The sequence below is a fragment of the Tursiops truncatus genome, chromosome 1 (assembly GCF_011762595.2).
Source record: "Tursiops truncatus isolate mTurTru1 chromosome 1, mTurTru1.mat.Y, whole genome shotgun sequence".
NCBI classification, from domain to species: Eukaryota; Metazoa; Chordata; class Mammalia; order Artiodactyla; family Delphinidae; genus Tursiops; species Tursiops truncatus.
Window position 1 is genome coordinate 175,313,890 of NC_047034.1, and position 20,504 is coordinate 175,334,393.

At 47.8% G+C, this 20,504-nt stretch overlaps 1 protein-coding gene across 5 annotated transcripts in view; it reads left to right on the forward strand.

Moving 5' to 3' along the window:
* Positions 1-20,504, forward strand: part of MTOR (mechanistic target of rapamycin kinase) — a 117,704-nt gene that overhangs the window by 93,993 nt on the left and 3,207 nt on the right. For 4 of the 5 annotated variants that reach the window (XM_019930875.3, XM_019930878.3, XM_019930876.3 and 1 more), the window contains 20 exons: positions 652-767; positions 1,582-1,699; positions 4,458-4,703; positions 5,369-5,469; positions 6,158-6,254; positions 6,720-6,818; positions 7,117-7,239; positions 7,435-7,617; positions 8,041-8,175; positions 8,394-8,568; positions 9,899-10,034; positions 11,091-11,238; positions 11,863-11,985; positions 13,228-13,310; positions 14,516-14,588; positions 15,544-15,618; positions 16,009-16,144; positions 16,813-16,878; positions 19,341-19,421; positions 19,697-19,777. In XM_019930875.3, the coding sequence (XP_019786434.1) occupies positions 652-767; positions 1,582-1,699; positions 4,458-4,703; positions 5,369-5,469; positions 6,158-6,254; positions 6,720-6,818; positions 7,117-7,239; positions 7,435-7,617; positions 8,041-8,175; positions 8,394-8,568; positions 9,899-10,034; positions 11,091-11,238; positions 11,863-11,985; positions 13,228-13,310; positions 14,516-14,588; positions 15,544-15,618; positions 16,009-16,144; positions 16,813-16,878; positions 19,341-19,421; positions 19,697-19,777 (2,395 nt within the window). Of the gene's footprint in view, positions 1-651; positions 768-1,581; positions 1,700-4,457; positions 4,704-5,368; positions 5,470-6,157; positions 6,255-6,719; positions 6,819-7,116; positions 7,240-7,434; positions 7,618-8,040; positions 8,176-8,393; positions 8,569-9,898; positions 10,035-11,090; positions 11,239-11,862; positions 11,986-13,227; positions 13,311-14,515; positions 14,589-15,543; positions 15,619-16,008; positions 16,145-16,812; positions 16,879-19,340; positions 19,422-19,696; positions 19,778-20,504 lie in introns of those variants that run through there. The other variant, XR_002175496.3, reaches the window with a different exon arrangement.

Genomic DNA, 20,504 nt, shown 5'->3' on the forward strand with positions numbered 1-20,504 from the left:
TGTATGAGGGGCCTCACCCCATCTCTCTGTTCTATTTGGGTACTGAGGGTTCTGTCAGATTTTTAAAAATATTTTATTGAGATATAGTTGATTTACAATGTTGTATTTCTGCTGTACAGCAAAGTGATTCAGTTATACATATATATACATTCTTTTTCACATTCTTTTCCATTATGGTTTATCACGGGATCTATCACATTTTTTTAAACTAATTTTTGCTACGCTAGTGTCCAAGGTACCACAGTGTTTTAAACACATGCTAAAGTTTTACTAGCCTGAAAGAATTCCCCATAAGCCTGATTTCCCCCAGGGCAATATATTGATAGTGAAGTAAGCAGTGGTTTGAGATTACTTCATATGAATTGTTTTTTGGGGTAGTCAGGCGAGTAGTTTTTCTAAGGCTTATTAAGACTTGTAATTACAGTTGGCCAAGGAGAGCTAAGACTTGCGTTGAAAAAATATGAATCTTCTTGAAAAGCCCAGCCATCTCTCAGCATCACACCCCGGTCCTCCATTCTGCGGGGTCCTCACCCTGTGTTCTAGGGTGTTCCGTTGGGAGAGGGTTGGCTTAGGTGCCTGTGAACAGCAGTTCCTGTCCCCTGAGGTTGGGCCCAGTGCCAAGTGGTTCCCTGTGCCTTTGTCCTGCTACAGATCGATGCCTTCCAGCACATGCAGCACTTTGTTCAGACCATGCAGCAGCAAGCCCAGCACGCCATCGCCACCGAGGACCAGCAGCACAAGCAGGAGCTGCACAAGCTTATGGCCCGGTGAGCTCCCGAAGGCCGGGCCCGCCGCATGCCAGCCCTGCCCCACCGGCAGCCTCTGCTGCAAGGGCCGTGTTCAAGGCTCCCGGAGCAGCCGCTCGCTTACATCTCTCACCGTTTCCAGCAGGGGTCCCAGGCAGCCATCGAATGACGCTACTCCAAAATCTCTGCCACTTACTTTCCCAGGATCCAGCAGCCCAGGAGCACCTGTGTGCTGTTCTCCTGGTGTCTGGCTTTAGAGTTTGATATGCTGCTACTGCCAGATACGCTGCTAATTTGATGTGTGACTTTAGATAAGTTACTTAACCTCTCTGTGCCTCGGTTTCCTCGTTATATAAAAAGGGGATAGTGAGAGTTCCTTTTTCCTAGGGTGGAATGAAATGGTGTGAGGATTAATGGAAAGAATACATCAGGCCTTTAGCACAGAACCTGGAATAGCTTAGCAATCAGTAAAAGGAAAAAGTAAGGGAGAAGCCATATAGCAATCAAAAGAAAAATTGCTCTCAACAGCTACCACCCACCATAATGAATGTGGGGGAGATAGGTCCATTCAGACCTCCGTGTGCCAGGTACCTGGTTTATGCTAGCATTGAAAGACAGAGGGCAAGAAAAGACCATCCCTTGAAAAACTTGATCCCCAAAGCCTGTCTTTTTCCTTCCATGTGGCTAAGAATTCTGACGGCTCCCTCATGTTGCTTCCCGAGAGGAGGAATAAATATCAGGGAGGCTTTGGTGCTCCTGCAACGTAATTCATTGTTCTCCTTGGAAGGCTCTTCTGAGGAGGGGGCAACCTGGGGGCTTGTTTCTCTGTTTTCAGATGTTTCCTGAAACTCGGGGAGTGGCAGCTGAACCTGCAGGGCATCAACGAGAGCACGATCCCCAAAGTCCTGCAGTATTACAGCGCCGCCACGGAGCACGACCGCAGCTGGTACAAGGTAACCAGAGACGGGAACCTCCCGCTGCCTCCTCCAGACGCCTGCCTGTGCACCCGAGTGGCTCGTGCTTTACAGCAAGGCCTTGGTGGCCTGGTCTGATACCGCAAATTGGCTTTTTTGAGTGCTGGGAGCCAGTTTGTTGGAGGCCCTTTCCACGTCTAATTGATAGATTCTTTAACTTGAAAAAGACTTATTATACCGTGAGTGTGTGCGTGGCTCTGGGGATGCTGTTGTCTTACAGACGCTTGGCGGCTTGCTTTCCTAGAGCATCTGCACACATGGTTAGTCTCTGGAACTTGTGTCTTCCCTTGGGTCATCTGTTCCTTCCCAGCTTCTTTCTGATTCCCATCCCTTTCTGCTCCTCATCTAAGAACTGAACTTTCTGTTTTTATTGGAAAGCTCCGGGTAACATCCTGTTATATCATAGGAAATTTTTCAAGAAGATAAACAGAATTAGAAAATGTATAAAAGATGTGATTGACTGGGAGAGGACTGAGTCTTGGGCGTATACGTCTTTGGTGAGAGCACACATTCTCATGTTTTTCTCTCTTTTCTGAGGGGCCTCCTGGTAAGAGCTTCGTGGTGTGGCAGGTGTCCTCCATTTCTCTCCGGTGTCTCCTTAACCGGCTGATACTGTGTGAATTAATCCCTCTGGGATCCAAACCTGCATCTGGAGACCACAGAAACATCAACGAAATTCTTATGCTGCTTTAAGCATGCTTCAGTCTGATCTGAAAAATGCTCATTTTGTGAAAGCAGCAGTAATTATTCTCTCTAGGACAGCTTCAGTCTGAGGCTGGAAGAATATGTCCAGTGAACCCTTGGTCAGTTGGAACCTTACTAATTAGAACTGTGTCCTAACCAGATTACTTTTCTTCATTCAGCTTTTCAGAAAGAAACAAATCACAAGTAAAAAACTGGCTCCAGGACTTTTAGTTTTAGTTTTTTCCTAGCATGGGCCCTTTTGGGTCTATACTGTCTGGTACCATCAGTGGTGTGTGTTAGTCCCATGTGCATGCAGGACTCTTTCTGTCTTGTTCAGCGGGACCCCCAGCTCATAGTACATATGTAAGAGGTATTTGTCAAATAAACAAAAGTATGGGAAAACTGAGCCTGGGTCATTGTAGGATTCTTACTCATCAAATAGAGGTTGATTATGATCAATCTACTCTGCTTAGCTGGGGAAATGGACACTTCCATGTTAAAGAAAGGTTTTTAGCAAGGGATGCAAAGGAATTTACTGATTATCCAGAAAGTCCAACTATGAGTAGATTTTTTTTTTTTTTGGCTGTGATGGGTCTTTGTTGCTGTACGCAGGCTTTCTGTAGTTGAAGTGAGCGGGGGCCACTCTTTGTTGCGATGCGCGGGCTTCTCATTGCAGTGGCTTCTCTTGTTGTGGAGCACGGGCTCTAGAGCGCAGGCTCAGTAGTTGTGGTTCACGGACTCAGTAGTTGTGGCTCACGGGCTCTAGAGCGCAGGCCCAGTAGTTGTGGCTCGTGGACTCAGTAGTTGTGGCTCGCGGGCTCTAGAGCGCAGGCTCAGTAGTTGTGGCGCACGGGCTTAGCTGCTCCGCGGCATGTGGGATCTTCCCGGACCAGGGCCTGAACCCGTGTCCCCTGCACTGGCAGAGTATTCTTAACCACTGCGCCACCAGGGAAGCCCAATGAGTGGATTATTTAATGTCCTCCTACCACTGCAAACTTACCAGGTCCCAAATCAAACTGTCCCTCATGCTCTGTACACCAGGCAATGCTATTCCATAGCGTCACTGCAGCTCAGAGCGTCAGAGGTGTGAATGGTTAGCGCCAGAGGCTGCTTCTGGCAAGCAGGCGCTGAGCACTGGCTCTCTGACAGGCCCCGAGCCAGGTGTGAGGGACGAACGATGACCAAGAGTCACCCTCCGTGGTGGTCCTGTGCTCTCAGTGTGTCCCCTTCCCCACTGTCCTCTGGCCTGGTTAAGACCTTCACCCTCACCCCCTGAACCTCTGCCCTCTTAAATAATCTGTTTTATATCTGCTGCCAAAGGAATGTTTGAAGCCCAGCTTTTAACTCAGCTTTAAAAACTCCATTTCCTACAGAATGAGATGGGACGCCCTTGGTCTCACATGCCAGCTGCTCCGTGGTCTGAGCCTGCCGCTTTGCTGGGCTCCCCCTCACTGCTCTCCTGCGTGTGCTCTAAGCTTCAGTCACATCTGTCTGCTTGTGTCCTGTGAACTGTGCCGTGCTTGCCCAGCCTGCATCTCTGTCCCTGTTCCTCCTCTGCCAGGACGCCCTCCCTGCCGCCCTCTTGCGCCGTCCTTGCCCATCTAAGGCTGCTCAAGACCCGCCGCAGTCTCTCCTCTGTGACGCCTTGCCCGCCCGTCCCTGGCATTCCCGTTGTCTGTCTCTTGTTGCCCCGGTCACGTTCTGCCTATTTTTAGGTTTTTGAGTAACCTACCCTACTAGATTAGCAGGTCCCTGAGAAAAGGCCCATAGCTTGTTCCTCCTCATGTGCCCCCCACCCCGCCCATGGCACTCACCACAGCCCCCGATACAGCAGATGCACCGCAAAATGAATGAATCGCATTGGATTTAGTAAAATGCCCCATTCCCCAGTGTTCCACGAAGTGAGGATTTGCTGTGCTGACCACTAAGAAGAAAGGGTGGCCTGCACTCTTCCTCAGCTGCGGCCTCACACCCTCAAGGCCCTTGATGCCTGAGCTTCCTGCCCCTGCTGATGTCACAGCCCCGATGTCTGTCCTCTCGTCCCCGCCCACAGGCCTGGCACGCGTGGGCTGTGATGAACTTCGAGGCTGTGCTCCACTACAAACATCAGAACCAAGCCCGCGATGAGAAGAAGAAACTGCGTCACGCCAGTGGGGCCAACATCACCAACGTGGCCACTGCCGCCACCACGGCGGCCACGGCCACTGCCACCAGCACCGAGGGTAGTAACAGCGAGAGCGAGGCTGAAAGCACTGAGAACAGCCCTACCCCATCTCCTCTGCAGAAGAAGGTCACTGAGGTACCCTTCCTTCCTCCCCCATCAAGGACGGACCCAGGCACCAGGCGCTCTGAGGGATGGAGGCTGATAGGAGCCTGAGGCCCTACTCGGAAGCTCTGGTTGAAGCCAGAAAACATGGTTTGCCATCGGCATTGTTTGAGACAGTACTTTTGTTTATATATTTGGGTTTGGGGAACTGACGTAGCCCCTGTGCTGAAGAATGAGGTCCTTGTCATGCTTCCCATGTGACTGAGCTCATTCTCCTAACGCTCTGCACCGGTGTGAAGGCAGCCTACACATCTTCGGGCCCACTCTGAGCACAGAGCCCGGCAGAGTCCATCCCCTGTCTTTTTCTCTCCCCTTCCACCTCCCCTGAGGCTGTCGGTTCAGGGCCTGGGGCAGCTGACCAGCCCAGAGATCAGCATGTTCAGGGCCTTAGCCCCACCTCCTCTGCCACCCTGTTCCGGAAGCCACTGTTAGCCCAGGATAGTAACAGTTACGGCACCGTTGCCATTACTGAATGCTTGCTCTGTGCCAGGTGCTGATATAAAGGCTTTCTGTGTATTAGCTGCTTTAATCCTCATAACCACTCTTTGAAGGGGATACTATTTAGTATGCTCTTATGCCCATTTTACAGATGAGAAAGCTGAGGCAAGAGTGTCACTAACATACGTGTGTTCCAACAGGATTTGTCCAAAACTCTCTTGATGTACACCGTCCCTGCTGTCCAGGGCTTCTTCCGATCCATCTCTTTGTCACGAGGCAACAACCTCCAGGACACGCTCAGGTATCAGGGAAAGGAAGGGAAGCCCTGGTGGGCCATGTGGATGGCAGGTCACAGAAGTCACACATAAAGTCCTCTTTCCCTACCCACCCCGATGAGCACGTCCCAGAGTCGCAGCTGACCAGCCCCAGCTGTGCGGGTGAAATCTGCAAGGAGGGAGCAGTGGCCCAAGGACTGCCCGTGTGTGGCTTGTTATGTAGGAAGAAGAAACCCAGCTGTTTCTCCCAATATCGCTGAAATTCCTTCAGCTTTTGGAGGCAACTCTGAGAGGCCTAAACAAATGGCAACAGGCCAGCCAGTCCAGAGGCTCTAGGTGACCAGCCCTCCTGCGTTTGGGGGTCTCCACTGGCTAAGTGCCAGGTTTCCAAGTTGCTGCTGTGCTACAGGCAACTCTTTCTGCACGTGCAAAGCTTATCCATGGGCTCGTCTGTTAGTGTTATGAGCTGATGCCATGGTGACCCCTCTGTGTTACCTGGAATTAAATAATCATTCACTTGGAATAATCTTCCTGTGTTTGGCCGAGCACCGCTGGCCATCCCCACCCACCCACTCCCAAGCAGTCCCAAGACCGAACACATTGGAGAGCCACTGATTTGGAATTCTGCCATTTCTCTTCCCAAGAGTCTTGAAGATGAAAAAACAGACAAAAGCTGGTAAATTAAATTTTCTATGACTCATGTTTCTTTTCCAGAGTCCTCACCTTATGGTTTGATTATGGTCACTGGCCAGATGTAAATGAAGCCTTAGTGGAAGGGGTGAAAGCGATCCAGATTGACACTTGGTTACAGGTGAGGGTACTTGGTTACAGGTGAGGACACTTGGTTATAGGTGAGGCTACTTGGTTACAGGTGATGACACTTGGTTACAGGTGAGGCTCCTTGGTTTTAGGTGAGGACAGTTGGTCATGGGTAAGGGTACTTGGTTACAGGTGAGGACACTTGATTACAGGGGAGGACACTTGGTTACAGGTGGGGATGGGTCAGATTTTGCTCCTCGTCTGTCTCCTCTTACAGTCATACACTGTTGAGAGTAGCAAGGAAGTATGTGCTGTACAGTGGTGAGGAAGTAGGGATCGACCCCAAGGTCAAGACTCCATATTTTCTTCAGTTCCTTTTAGAGAACTGAAGAGAATGAACCATTTCCAAGCCCAACAGCATCTACCAAACAAGTCATAAGAGCTGTTCGTGGCTCAGAAGAATAACTGGAGTTGTTTCCACATCTCATGCTGCACACTGTGTCTTTCTGAATATCAGGTTATACCTCAGCTCATTGCGAGAATTGATACGCCGAGGCCCTTGGTGGGACGTCTCATTCACCAGCTTCTCACAGACATTGGTCGGTACCACCCCCAGGTACGTGGAGACCCGGGGCAGTTTCTCATCTAACTGCTGACCTTCTGATTTGGTGGTCAGCCTTTCCTAAAGCTGCTCTAGAGATGCGAGTGCAACTGGGAGCTAAGTGTCCTGTCCTGCCCCCGGGAGGGCCTGCCTAGCTGGCAGGCTCTGGGACCCAGGGCCCTTCCAGGAAAGAAGGAACCCCCGCCAAGATCGTATAGCCCCTGCCTGGTAGACTCAGATGAGTGTCGGTATCATCTTCTTGTCATCCTCCTTTCACACGAGTTTGGAGATGTTCCTTCTGTATTTGCTTCAGGCCCTCATCTACCCGCTGACGGTGGCTTCTAAGTCTACCACCACGGCCCGTCACAATGCGGCCAACAAGATTCTGAAGAACATGTGTGAGCACAGTAACACCTTGGTACAACAGGCCATGATGGTGAGTCAGGGCCGGGGCAGATTTCAGGGCCTCTGGTCACCGAGCAGAGGTCTTGAGTGAGATTGTCTTTCTTCCTCATGACAGGGCTGCGTACTCCCTCTGGCTGCCAGATAGAGTACCTTCTGTTTCTCCGAGACAGGCCTTCCTGAGCTTAGCTTATCCTTGGTGCTTCCCTCCTTCCCCTTTCTGACCCAGGTGAGTGAGGAGCTGATCCGAGTGGCCATTCTCTGGCATGAGATGTGGCACGAAGGCCTGGAAGAGGCATCTCGCTTGTACTTTGGGGAGAGGAACGTGAAAGGCATGTTCGAGGTGCTGGAGCCCCTGCATGCTATGATGGAGCGGGGACCCCAGACTCTGAAGGAAACATCCTTTAACCAGGTATGGAATGAAAAAGCGTCAACTGACGGGACTCCAGAGCCTTTTGCAGGCGCCTTTCCCTCTAACCTCTTTACTGACTTGAAGAAAATGTATTCTGATGGAGGGAGGTCATAGGATGTAAAACATCAGAAATTTATTTGTCACTAAGTTACAAGAACTCTCCCAAAACTTTAATGGGAAAACTATGGGATTCCTCACGAGGCCATCTCGTCTGTCTTCCGAACTTACTTTACCTGAGAAGCCATTCTGAGGTTGGGACTTTGGGGCTGGAATACTGCCGAGCTTCCCTGCTGAGCGATCCAGGCCAGTGCCTTCTGGCCAGGGTGCGCTCCCGAGGAGTTCTGCTGTCTGCCTGGGGACTCAGCCTTGTGGCTTAGTCAACACAAATGACAACTTGCAAATTTCCCCTGCATTCCCTCTCAGGCGTATGGTCGAGATTTAATGGAGGCCCAAGAGTGGTGCAGGAAGTACATGAAATCAGGGAATGTCAAGGACCTCACCCAAGCCTGGGACCTCTATTACCACGTGTTCAGACGAATCTCAAAGCAGCTGCCTCAGGTAGGATCTTGAGGCTCCAGCAGGGTTAACGGTCATTATAGTCCTTTCTGTTTTATTGTCCGTGAACATTCTAACACTAACCCCCCAGCACCTGGTTCCACTTCTACCTGCAGACAAGGGACAAGTCATCGCTATTAGCAACCCATTGAAAAATACTTAAATGGCATTTAAAGTCCTCCCTGAGGCAGAAAACTAAACCCTGTGGTAATTATTCACAGCTCACATCCTTAGAGCTGCAATACGTGTCCCCAAAACTTCTGATGTGCCGGGACCTGGAATTGGCTGTGCCGGGAACATATGACCCCAACCAGCCGATCATTCGCATTCAGTCCATTGCACCATCTCTACAAGTCATCACATCCAAGCAGAGGCCCCGGAAGTTGACGCTTATGGGTAAGGACCGTCGTGCAGACCCGAGACTCGGGTAAGGACCCAAGTCTCCCTCCCACCCTGGCAGACCCCTCCCCTCTCCTGAAACGACTGCTCGCTGTCCACATGACTAATCTTTCTCCCGTTTATTGAGAGCCGAGTAGGGAAAAGTGGGTTTCTCCTTTACTGCCTCCTCCCTGGGACCCCTCGTTGATTCATACAGCTGTGCTTACTTAAGTGAAGCATAACACTCCCCCCCACCCCCAGAACAGGTGGAAGGGAGCTGTGAAGGCCTGCGATGTGGAGGATGGGTGGGTGGGCAGCTGTCAGGGAGCTGATGAGGCAAGAAGGAGGCCCCGGATGCAAGCACGGCAGGTGACAGGCCACGTCGAAGGAAGGGCACCGGGCTTGAGTGTCCCTGTTTACTCTCACATTCTCTCTTTGTGGGAATTGCTGTGTAAAGTGAACAGACGGAAGTAGAACTCAGTTCAGACAGTGAGGTTCGTTACCTAGGGGGTGTGGTTTCAGGAGGCCTGAGTGCTCTGCTGACACTCTCAGCTTTCTTGCCTTTAACAGTGATTGTGTTTTCTAAACAGTGATTATTCACCGGCAGCAGCAAATGGTGGTCCACGGGTTATTGTCTCTCCGTGGGCTGGCCTTTTCTAATACTAAAACACGTGTTGGTCAGCTTTCAGCAGCGTCTAATTAAAGAGACGTTACCAAAGGACTGTTTTCGGAGGTGTGGCTGAGTTAAGAGAGCCGGTAGTGTGAAGTTAGTCCTCACCCCTAACCTCCAGCATGAAGAGGGCACAGAGCCCGCCAAGGGCTGTAACCTGGAAAGAGAGGCCGTCCCCTAGAAGCCGTGGCTCGGACAGTGGGAGGGAGCTATTTCCAGAACCGTAGCCTGGCCAGTTGTCAGGGGCAAGTACCCTGACCTCTCCCTCTTCCCACCCTCTAACCTCCCGCCACTGCCCCCATTGGCCAAGCACACAGGGGAGCCCAGGGGATGTGGTCTCTAGGGGTCAGGCTTCTCGGGTCAGAGCAGGACAGAGAAGGACAGAAAGTGGGTTGGGGAGGGGACATGTAGAGTGACCATCTTTGTGCAGACTTGTTCCTGGCCCTCGAAGACAGTTTTTTAAAAATTTTACTTATGTTGATTTGAACATCTCATTGGCGGACCATTAACAGGAGGGCCATTCTTTTCATCCGTTCTAGGGAGTGTTTCTTCTCTTTGTAGGGACAGTATGACTGGGTAAGTTATGTGTCCACAGACTTGTGAATGCAGTGGTGGTCCACCAGCCAGTGGGATTGAGACCCTCTGATCCTCGCTGACTGCTCCCCCCATTCTTTACAGGCAGCAATGGGCACGAGTTTGTCTTCCTCCTGAAGGGCCATGAAGATCTGCGGCAGGACGAGCGAGTGATGCAGCTCTTCGGCCTGGTCAACACCCTTCTGGCCAATGACCCAACATCTCTTCGGAAAAACCTCAGGTATTCAGGATGCCGAGAAATCTTCTAGTTATTTCTTAACATCTCTCCAGGTAGTCATGTACCTTTGCCAAATAAATAATTACATACCTGACAGGAAGTCATCAATAGCCAAGGTGTCAAAGAGAAAAATTCTCCAGGTTTTTAGACTGTTCTCATGGGAAATGCCTTTGATAACCTCCAGAGGATTCAGAAAGGAACACTTTGTGGCCTTTAGACTGGAGATTCCACAAATTCAATGTGTTCTACCCTTACAGGATGACAGCCCTGCCAAGCCCTTCCTGTCCTCAGTCTTCTCTTACTCCTCTTTCTGTTAAGAACATAGATATGGGGCTTCCCTGGTGGCGCAGTGGTTGAGAGTCCGCCTGCCAATGCAGGGGACACGGGTTCGTGCCCCGGTCCAGGAGGATCCCACATGCCGCGGAGCGGCTGGGCCCGGGAGCCATGGCTGCTGAGCCTGCGCGTCCGGAGCCTGTGCTCCGCAACGGGAGAGGCCACAACAGTGAGGGGCCCGCGTACCGCAAAAAAAAAAAAAAAAAAAAAAAAGAACAAAGATATTAGGTGGGGAGGTTATTTTAGGCTTAGAAATAATCACGGGATTGTTCCCCCAAAGGAGTGAGTTTGTTAGACAGCTTGGGAAGGCTGATGGTGCCTTCACAGCGTCAGCCCCCTGACTCTGTGTGATGCGTTATCCTTCACAAACGTCCCTCATCACACACCCCACAATAGCCCTGTGCCGGCGGGTTCATTCAAACCAGTTTGCATGTGCCATGAGTGGATCAAAGTTCTACTCTGGGGCTTCCCCGGTGGCACAGTGGTTGAGAGTCCACCTGCCGATGCAGGGGACACGGGTTTGTGTCCCGGTCTGGGAAGATCCCACATGCCGCGGAGTGGCTGGGCCCGTGAGCCATGGCCACTGAGCCTGCGTGTCTGGAGTCTGTGCTCCGCAACCGGAGATGCCACAACAGTGAGAGGCCCGCGTACCACAAAAAAAAAAAAAAAAAAAAAAGGTTCTACTCTGTTTTCTGCTCAGTGACCCTGCTTCCTCATGGGTTTTAGCATCCAGAGATACGCTGTCATTCCCTTATCAACCAATTCGGGCCTCATCGGCTGGGTCCCCCACTGTGACACGCTGCACGCCCTCATCCGGGACTACAGGGAGAAAAAGAAGATCCTTCTCAACATCGAGCATCGCATCATGCTGCGGGTATGTGATGAGTCTGCCAGGCCCAACCCTTTAGTGTCTCGGAGGCAAAACTCACCAGTCAGGGAATCTGCACAAAGCTGCTTTTCTCGTTCTCCTATACGTGTCCACCACTGAAAAATCTGTTTGAGGGAATTAGCTGTTGACAAAGGATTAATGATGTGAGTCCTAAAGCAGATAACCTTCTCTAAGAAACAGAAGGACCCTAAAGCCCAGAAATTAGGTTTCCATCACCCTCCGTGAGACTAGACAGCATTATGTATCAGGCAACATGTATCTACTGAATACTAATAATGTATACAGAGCACTGACTGGCCATATGGGGAAATAATGCTTAGTAGGTGTGTGAGTGAGGAGAACGAGAATTGTTTGTCGCCCAAAACCGTGAACCTTTCAGTGTTCTCGTTCATACCGGTAGCCTGGCACTGAGGCAAGGCCCGTTTTACCCTTAGCCCTGGCACTTCCTGTGGTCATTGGGTTAGAGTGGCCACTGCTTTTCTTTGTTTCCCTTCTCCTTTTGGCGGTGGTGGGGAAATTAGAACCCAGCCCCGCCTGGCCACGGAGGCTTGTTTCTTCCTGGGTTGCCTATCTCAGGCCGCCCCTCAGAGCCCTTGTGTCCTGGTGCAGATGGCTCCAGACTACGACCACCTGACTCTGATGCAGAAGGTCGAGGTGTTTGAGCACGCCGTCAACAACACAGCTGGGGACGACCTGGCCAGGCTGCTGTGGCTGAAGAGCCCCAGCTCCGAGGTACGGCACCCCACCCCACCCCACCCCACCCCACCCCACTCCACTCGTGCCACTGCCCTTTGGTGCACCCCCTCGGGTCAGGAGTGGTTTTCTTGTTTGTTCCTGTGCACCTGGTGGACGAGTCTCTGTAATGATTAGCTGTGGATGATGGGCAGTCTTTTAGAGCAGAAACTGAATGGGCGAGCCATGCAGTCTAGCAGTAGTTAGTAGTTTCAAGTTTCAACCATTGCTTTACGATAGTATTTTATTTAAGGCTGTTAAATCTTTTTCATATGTATTATAAATTTCCTATTTATTTGGTTTTTCAGTTTTGTTAACAGTATGTTTCTCAGTTTGAAATTTTTGTTTTGGTTTTGATGTGCATTTTTAAATGTTAGAAGTTAATAGATTTTTCATCCTTTTCTTTAAAGTCTACCTTTGGCTTTATATTTAGAAAGTCTCCACCTCAAGATTACTTACCTTTTCTTGTACTAATTATAAGATTTGTGATGTGATATGATACTGCTGTATGATAAATATAAAAGATGTTAAGAGAGTAAATTACATAAGTTCTTATCACAAGGGGAAAAAAAAGATTTGTGTTTACATTTAATCCTTAACCCAAGTTGGAATTTAAAGTTAGGGCATAAATTTTATTTTTTTAAGACGATGAAGTAATATTTTAGTATTACCAAATCATCCATCCTTTCACCACTATTTAAAAGAGTCAATTTTTATTATATACTAAATTCTTATATGCCTTTGGATTTCTTTCTAGAATTTCTATTTCATTGATCTTTCTGCCTGTTTCTCCTCAAGTATCCCACTGTTAATACAAGTCTCTTCTCATTGGCTATTTACATATAATTTTTTTCCAGATAAATTTTGGGATCATTTTGTCAAGGTCCCTCAAAAACGTGCCAATGAATTTTTATTGAAATTACATTAAGTGTATTGAATAATCTGGGAGGATAGTACATCTTTTCAATCTTAAGTGGATATCCTTAAATGGATATTTTCACTGACTCAAGTCTTTATATTTCTAAGCAAAGTTTAATTTATTTATTCATCTAAGTTCTGCACATTTCTAATTAAGTTTATTCTGAGCATAGTTTATCTTTGTAATTATGAATGTGATTTTGGTTCCCTTATACGTTCTAACTGCTTATTGATGGACTATAAGCAAACAACTGATTGGGGTATAATTATGTTGAAACAAGTTAGCTTCCAGAGCCTTGGTTCACGTGTGCTCCTGTGTTCTAGGTGTGGTTTGATCGAAGAACCAATTACACCCGTTCTTTAGCAGTCATGTCCATGGTTGGGTATATTTTGGGCCTGGGCGATAGGTGAGTGAATTTGTTTCTTTGAGTCTTGCTTCTTGAATGGCTTCATTTTGTAGCCATTGTAGTTTTCTTGAATGGCTTCATTTTGTTTTCCAGTGAGATTTATGACCATTTGGTAAGAATTTGTATTTTGTACTTTAGGCGCTTTTTGGGGCATCAACCTTAGTCCCCTATTTATTGTCCATGCCAACAGAACAACACATCAAACTAAAGAGCAGAAAAACAATAGTTCAAGGGTACTACTTTCTCCATAGGTTGGTTTAATGTATTAAAACCCATATTAAATCCAGTTGATTTTATTGATTCAATAAACGTTTATCAATCACCACCATGCTAAGATAAATAATTCTGTTTCCTTAATTGAAACCAACCAAAGTAGATCCTTCTGATATTCCTACATAATAAATTTCATCCTAGTGTACTGACTGAAAAAGTAGTTTAGGAATGTTCAGAAATTCAAAACAAAAACAACTAGTATTCCGACGTCTACTCTTCTTCTCCTGAGATCATGTTTCATGCAATTATTTGAGAGTGAAAAAAACTTTATCCCACAGAAATAATAAATTCCTGTTTTTAAAAACCTCAGAGGGACTTCCCTGGTGGTCCACTGGTTAAGACTCCGTGCTCCCAATGCAAGGGGCACGGTTCAATCCGTGGTCAGGGAACTAAGATCCAAAAAAAAAACTTAGTAAAACACCTGTTGAATTGGCTCAGGGGCTCAGGGAGATGAGACCCTATGATAGGTGCCGAGTAGCGAAGATAGAACCTTGTCACTCTGAGATGCCAGCACTGCCAGGAACCATTTATCCTGTGACCAAAGACCTTGGGATAGCAAATTGTCTCGGTATCATGGGGCAGCTTGTGATTCACACAGATAAATTCTCATTTGAGCCCTAGGGCAGGGGTCGGCAAACCTTTTCTGTAAAGGGCCAGATAATAAATATTTTAGGCTTCGCTGGCCATACGATCTCCGTCACAACTACTCATCTCTGCTGCTGTAGCATAAAAGCAGCCTGCAACAGTATATAAACAAATGAGTGTGGCTGTGTTCCAGTAAAAGTTTACTTACAAAAGTTGGAGGGGTGCTGCTAGATTTTGCCTGAGTGCTGTAGTTAGCCAGCCCCTGGCCTAGAGTCTCACAGACTTGAGGATTTGTTCATCTGTGCTGCTCTCTTGACCTCCCCCGGTCTCTCTTCTGTTTCTCAAAGACACCCATCCAACCTGATGCTGGACCGGCTGAGCGGGAAGATCCTGCACATTGACTTTGGGGACTGCTTTGAGGTGAACACGCGTTCCAGAACACCACGTAACCTCACCTTCCCGGATGATCACTTTCCACCCCCCTCCAACCACTTAGGCAAACTTAAGCCCAAAATGCATTATCCTCACCCCTGCCTCTCCTACCAAGGTGATAGAAAATCAGTCTCATAAATGAAATCCATGCTCTTTGATACTTGCTGTAATTGGACTCAGAAAAAGGGGGATGGGGGGCACGGTTCACAACCCTCCTTTGTTTGTTTGTTTTTTTCTTTTCGGCCGCTCCGCGCGGCACGTGGGATCTTGGTTCGCTGACCAGGGAATCAAACCCACGCCCCCTGCATTGGAAGGGCGGAGTCTTAACCACTGGACCACCAGGGAAGTCCTTTATAATTTTTTTTTTAAGTTTCTTTTTTTTTTTTTTTTGATGTGGACCATTTTTAAAGTCTTTGTTGAATTTGTTACAGTATGCTTCTGTTGGGTTTTTTTTTTGATGTTTTGGTTTTTTGGCCGCAAAGCATGTGGGATTTAGTTCCCTACCAGGGATCAAACCCGTACCCCCTGCACTGGAAGGCGAAGTCTTAACCAGGGAAGTCCCCACACACCCTCTTTAAGTGGAGGAATCCCTTATCCTTGACATGGCCTGCTGGTCAAAGGCCTGGGCGTGATGCACACTTGTCTTTTTCTTTTTTTCTCTCTTTCTCTCCCTCTCTCTTTCCTCTCTTTCTCTCTCCCCACCCTCCCTCTCCCCCTCTCCCCATTTCTCCCCCTCTCCCTCTCCCCCACCCTCTCTCTTTTATTTTTAGTTGTCTGTTCGATCCCAGTGACGAGACCCGTCACTAAACTCAAGCCTGCTTCCTTTCTGTGCTCTAATTGAAGTCGGTGCTGGTGATGCAAAGGAAAGCCACTTGCCTGCCCCTGGCTTCAGCTGAGGAAAAGTCTAACCAGTGGACTTGGTTTTTCCCTTTATTATCCTTAGGTTGCTATGACCAGAGAGAAATTCCCAGAGAAGATTCCATTTAGACTAACGAGAATGTTGACCAATGCTATGGAGGTGAGTGGATATTGATAATGAGCTGATTTGAAGTGGGACCGACACAGTTCCAACCCTCTCTGAGGACAGACTTGCTTCCTTGTTAGATCTCCAGTTCCCCAAATGCCCAGGTTATTCTGTAGTCGTTTCTTGGTATTTTCCATTGTGTTAGAAATGATCCGTCTTTGAAAGTCTTACCAACCTTTACTCCAGACCTTGTTTCATATGAATCACAGTCCTGACCTGACCCTTTGCTCTGAAGACATTCCCAGCCTGGCCCATCAGTAATGGGCTAAGTCGTCTTCCTGAGTGGAGGTGACACGCCTTCTTGACTGCCTGACTTTCGGTTGTAAGGCCTTCAGGGGCCAGTGTTGGTGACCTCTGTGGTGAATGGCTCTGGCCCATCTGCAGGTCACGGGCCTGGACGGCAACTACAGAATCACATGCCACACGGTGATGGAAGTGCTTCGGGAGCACAAGGACAGCGTCATGGCTGTGCTGGAAGCCTTCGTCTATGACCCCTTGCTGAACTGGAGGCTGATGGACAGTGAGTCTTAGCAAGTGCCTGGGAACTGGAGTCCGCACTCTCCCAAAGTGGGAGTATCTGACACATTCCATTTCCCAATCCTGTCCCCCTTCAAGCGCGGAGCCCAAGACTCGTTACTAGGCTACCGCATTACATTTTCACAAAGCAGCTCTGGTGGCTGGAAATGAATTTCACGTATTTTTATTAACTAAGACAGAAAACTCCAGTCATCAGTTTAGATACTAATTGAAACCTTTTTCAGAGTAAATTAAGTACTCTAATGATTTTTGTTTAGGCTTCACGTTGAGTAGCAGATGGAATTTTGACAGGAGATGCAAGCAGTTGTGGTATCTCAGCAATATCTCAGTCTCTTCTTTCTTCCTGTCTCCTTAGAAGGTGTTTGCTAATAAGAGGCGTCTTTTCCACTGTGCTTGTCATACTTTCACCTTGTTGTCTGGTTTACATTGTCTGAATCCAGCTCAACTATATAAAGTGTCCCTCAGGATGGGATACCTGTGCTAACAGCTACCCGTTTTCTCCCGAGCAATACGTCTTTGGTTCTTCTCTCTTAGGGGTTATAGCTTTTGGGAAAATTATATTTTTATGATTATAAGAAAATATATCAATCAAGTTTTTTTCAAGTCAAAATTTGAAGCACTTTTTAACCCTCCCTTTATTTCTTTCCCTAGCAAATACCAAAGGCAACAAGCGATCACGAACGAGGACAGATTCCTACTCTGCTGGCCAGTCAGTAGGTGGGCGCATCCCCTGAAGGGTTGCAGATTCTGTCCTTTTCTGTCCATAGTGTTTCTAGAAGAGGGTGAGCTTTGTCACTGCCTTTAGGAAGCATGACTTAAAGTAGCAAGCGCCTAACGTGTGTTTTATTTAATGCCTCTCAGGAAGGAGTGGGTAGCTAAAGCTCAGGAATTTTGATCAAACTATCCAATCTTAATCTATCTGTAAAAACATAGTTAAAAGTATGTCTGGGGCTTCCCTGGTGGCGCAGTGGTTGAGAGTCCACCTGCCGATGCAGGGGACACGGGTTCGTGCCCCGGTCCGGGAAGATCCCACATGCCGCAGAGCAGCTGGGCCCGTGAGCCATGGCCGCTGAGCCTGCGCGTCCGGAGCCTGTGCTCCGCAATGGGAGAGAACACAGCAGTGAGAGGCCCGCGTACTGCAGAAGAAAAAAAAAAAAAAAAAAGTATGTCTGAATATTAGCCTGTATTTAGCCTGCCCTTTAATGGTGCCTGGGTTGTGATAATTACTAGCTATAATACCTTAATCCTAAAGCTTTGTTAATAGCTCAGAAATAGGAAGATGGAAGCAGCAGAAATGTACTCACACTGCTGCCTGAGGAGCTGGGAAACCACATGAAACATTGTTTCCAAGAATGTGGTCCACAGAACAGGGTTCCAAGAAGATAATGTCCTTCCAAGAGCCAGAACAGGGTCAGCTTATTAAATGCTCTGACACGTCTCAAAGTAAAGCTATTTAACTTTGTTTACCCTTGCCCTTTGCTCCCTACCCTGAGCCCAACCCTTTGACCTCCACATCTAACAACATCCTACACAGTCATCCTTTAGGAAGTATTGTCAGGGTGTATAACAGTAAAATATTCTCTACAAATACTTATGGAACATTTGCAACTAGTTACTTAGCTAAGCCAAATAGTGTTTAGAGGTGCAAAAAGAATGTGAGATACCAGAAATGCCCTGAAGAAGCACACAGTCCCATTATGGAATTGACCAGAGTATATATGAAATAATAAAGAGAAGAGTGCACTGCACAGGTACCACATAATTTGGTTGGTAACAGAGGGATGGTGGGCCTTAGAAAGGAGGTATCGCTCTGAACTGCAGTGGTTTAGGGAGATCGTGGGCTGGTGGAATTTAAGCTGAGCCTTACTGGATGGATGGAATCTGGATGTGTAAAAAGGAAGAGAGTGTTCTCGGCAGGAAATTGAGATCCTGGATTGGTATCATCTATGAATAGCTTGGACTCTACACTGGATACCATAAATACCTGAATCACCCACGGTGTCTGGGGGGCCTCATACAGATGACTGGCCTCACCCAAATTACGTGATACTTACTGGTTTAACTCTCAGGGTCCACCTCCTTAATACATTATTGCAGAGGGGAATCAGGACAGCCTGTTCTGGTGGCACCAGGTGCTGGTGGACCTGGTTGTTTTTATGTGGCTTAAAAGTTAAGTTCCAGGGACTTCCCTGGTGGCGCAGTGGTGAAGAATCTGCCTGCCAATGCAGGGGACACGGATTCAAGCCCTGGCCTGGGAAGATCCCACATGCCGCGGAGCAACTAAGCCCATGCGCCACAACTACTGAGCCTGTGCTCTAGAGCCCGTGAGCCCCAACTACCGAAGCCTGTGTGCCTAGAGCCCGTGCTTCTCAACAAGAGAAGCCACTGCAGTGAGAAGCCCTCACACCGCAACAAAGAGTAGCCCCCGCTCGCCGCAACTAGAGAAAGCCCGCGTGCAGCAACGAAGACCCAACACAGCCATAAATAAATAAATAAATAAATTTTTTTTTTAATGAAGTTCCAGGGACTCATTAATAAAAGTAGTATTATTACTAGCTTCAGTTTGAAGGCCTGTGATGTCCAAGGACAATGTGTAAATAACTTCATAGTTCTGATTCTAGACTGCTCTCCTGAAGGCCACAGTCATTGGAGGGTGACCCTAAAGCTTGTGGACTTTTTCTCCCCAGAATTGATGTATAAATTCCTCCAAGGAATAACATTTCAGTCATGTGTGTGACCCCTTGAAAGCTAGTTTTCTTTAGTTATTACCAGTTTTTGTCCAACCAAATTTTGTTACCGGATCTTTGACTCGTGATCCTATTCTGTGTGTCAGAACAGTTTATTAATGCTGTATGTTTGCAGATTCATGCTTTGCAGATTTAAAAACAATTTTTTTTGGCTGCGCCATGCAGCTTGTGGGATCTCAGGTCCCTGACCAGGGATTGAACCCGGGCCACAGCAATGAAGGCACCGAATCCTAAACACTAGACCACCCAGGAACTCGCTAAAAACTTTTAAATACATAAAGAGTAACATAACACTTCCTCTCTCCTTTCCCCTCTGAGATAGGTAGGGCAGGTGTTAAAGGGAATATAGTACATGAAGAATTAGAGCTAACACCTTGAAACAGTGGCTTCTTGGTGTTTGAATTTTCTGCTAACTGATTTTTTTCCTCCTAGAAATTTTGGATGGTGTGGAACTTGGGGAACCAGCCCATAAGAAAACAGGGACCACAGTGCCAGAATCTATTCATTCTTTCAGTAAGTCCAGCCTCTGAGGAATCACACCAGTGACTAGCTCATTAAGAAAATAGCAGCTGTGTGCACCATGATGAGGGTCAGTAAGAGGAGGCAACAAAACTGCCTTTGAGCAGAAAAGACCCTGTGAATTTCTCATTATATTCTGAGGACAAAGCTAGACAAAGAAGAAGAATTACTCAACATTTACAAAGTGAATATTTGAGAAAACAGGGGCATCCATTGAACCTGTTGTGATGATCCAATCTTACTGTTATTTCTACTTTTGTGTATTCCAGTTGGAGACGGTTTGGTGAAACCAGAGGCCCTAAATAAGAAAGCTATTCAGATTATTAACAGAGTTCGAGATAAGCTCACTGGTGAGTGTGTGTATGTGTTTACTTGAGAGGGACATAAAATCTCCTTTAGTGGGTGGTTGGCCCAGTTTCCAGTGGTGTTGGTGCCTAAACTTTGACCCTGTGCTGCTAACTGGAGTGTCTCTGAGGCCATCAGTTAAGGACCCTCTCTGATTCTCTAATGACCAATAAACTTTCTTTAAGTAATGTGCTTAACCTTGTTTTAACAGTGAAGTTTAACAGTAAAGTTCTGTTGGGTCCAGAGTCAGCCAAATTCAGGCAAAACTTTTTTTATTATCATGGCTTGATATCAGAGCAAACCTGACCACTTGATTCGTTGCCCATCTGTGCTCAGGTAGCTGTTACGGAGTGGAGAACATGGAAGGGGAGAAACACATACTTTTGAACAGGAGACATGTCACATTAACCAGATGGTGTGACTTGGGGGTGGGAGGCGGGGAGGCAAAAGACCCCTCAGAAGGCGGTGAGGATGAACTGAGACGTGGGAGGCCCAGCACTGAGCATAGGGCCTGGCACGTAAGCTTTGTCGTCAAGGCACATTGGTTTATTGAGCACCCACAAGTGCTAGACGCTGAAGAAACGGTGTTGGTAAAAACAGGCAGCTTCCCTGCCTTCGTGGGGCTTAGAATCTAAAGAGGAGTACTGTTACGAGTGGAAGAGAGAGACTGGGGCTGTGATGCCAGTAACAGGAGTTCAGGAAAAGCTTTCCTCAGCAAACTACCCATGAGCT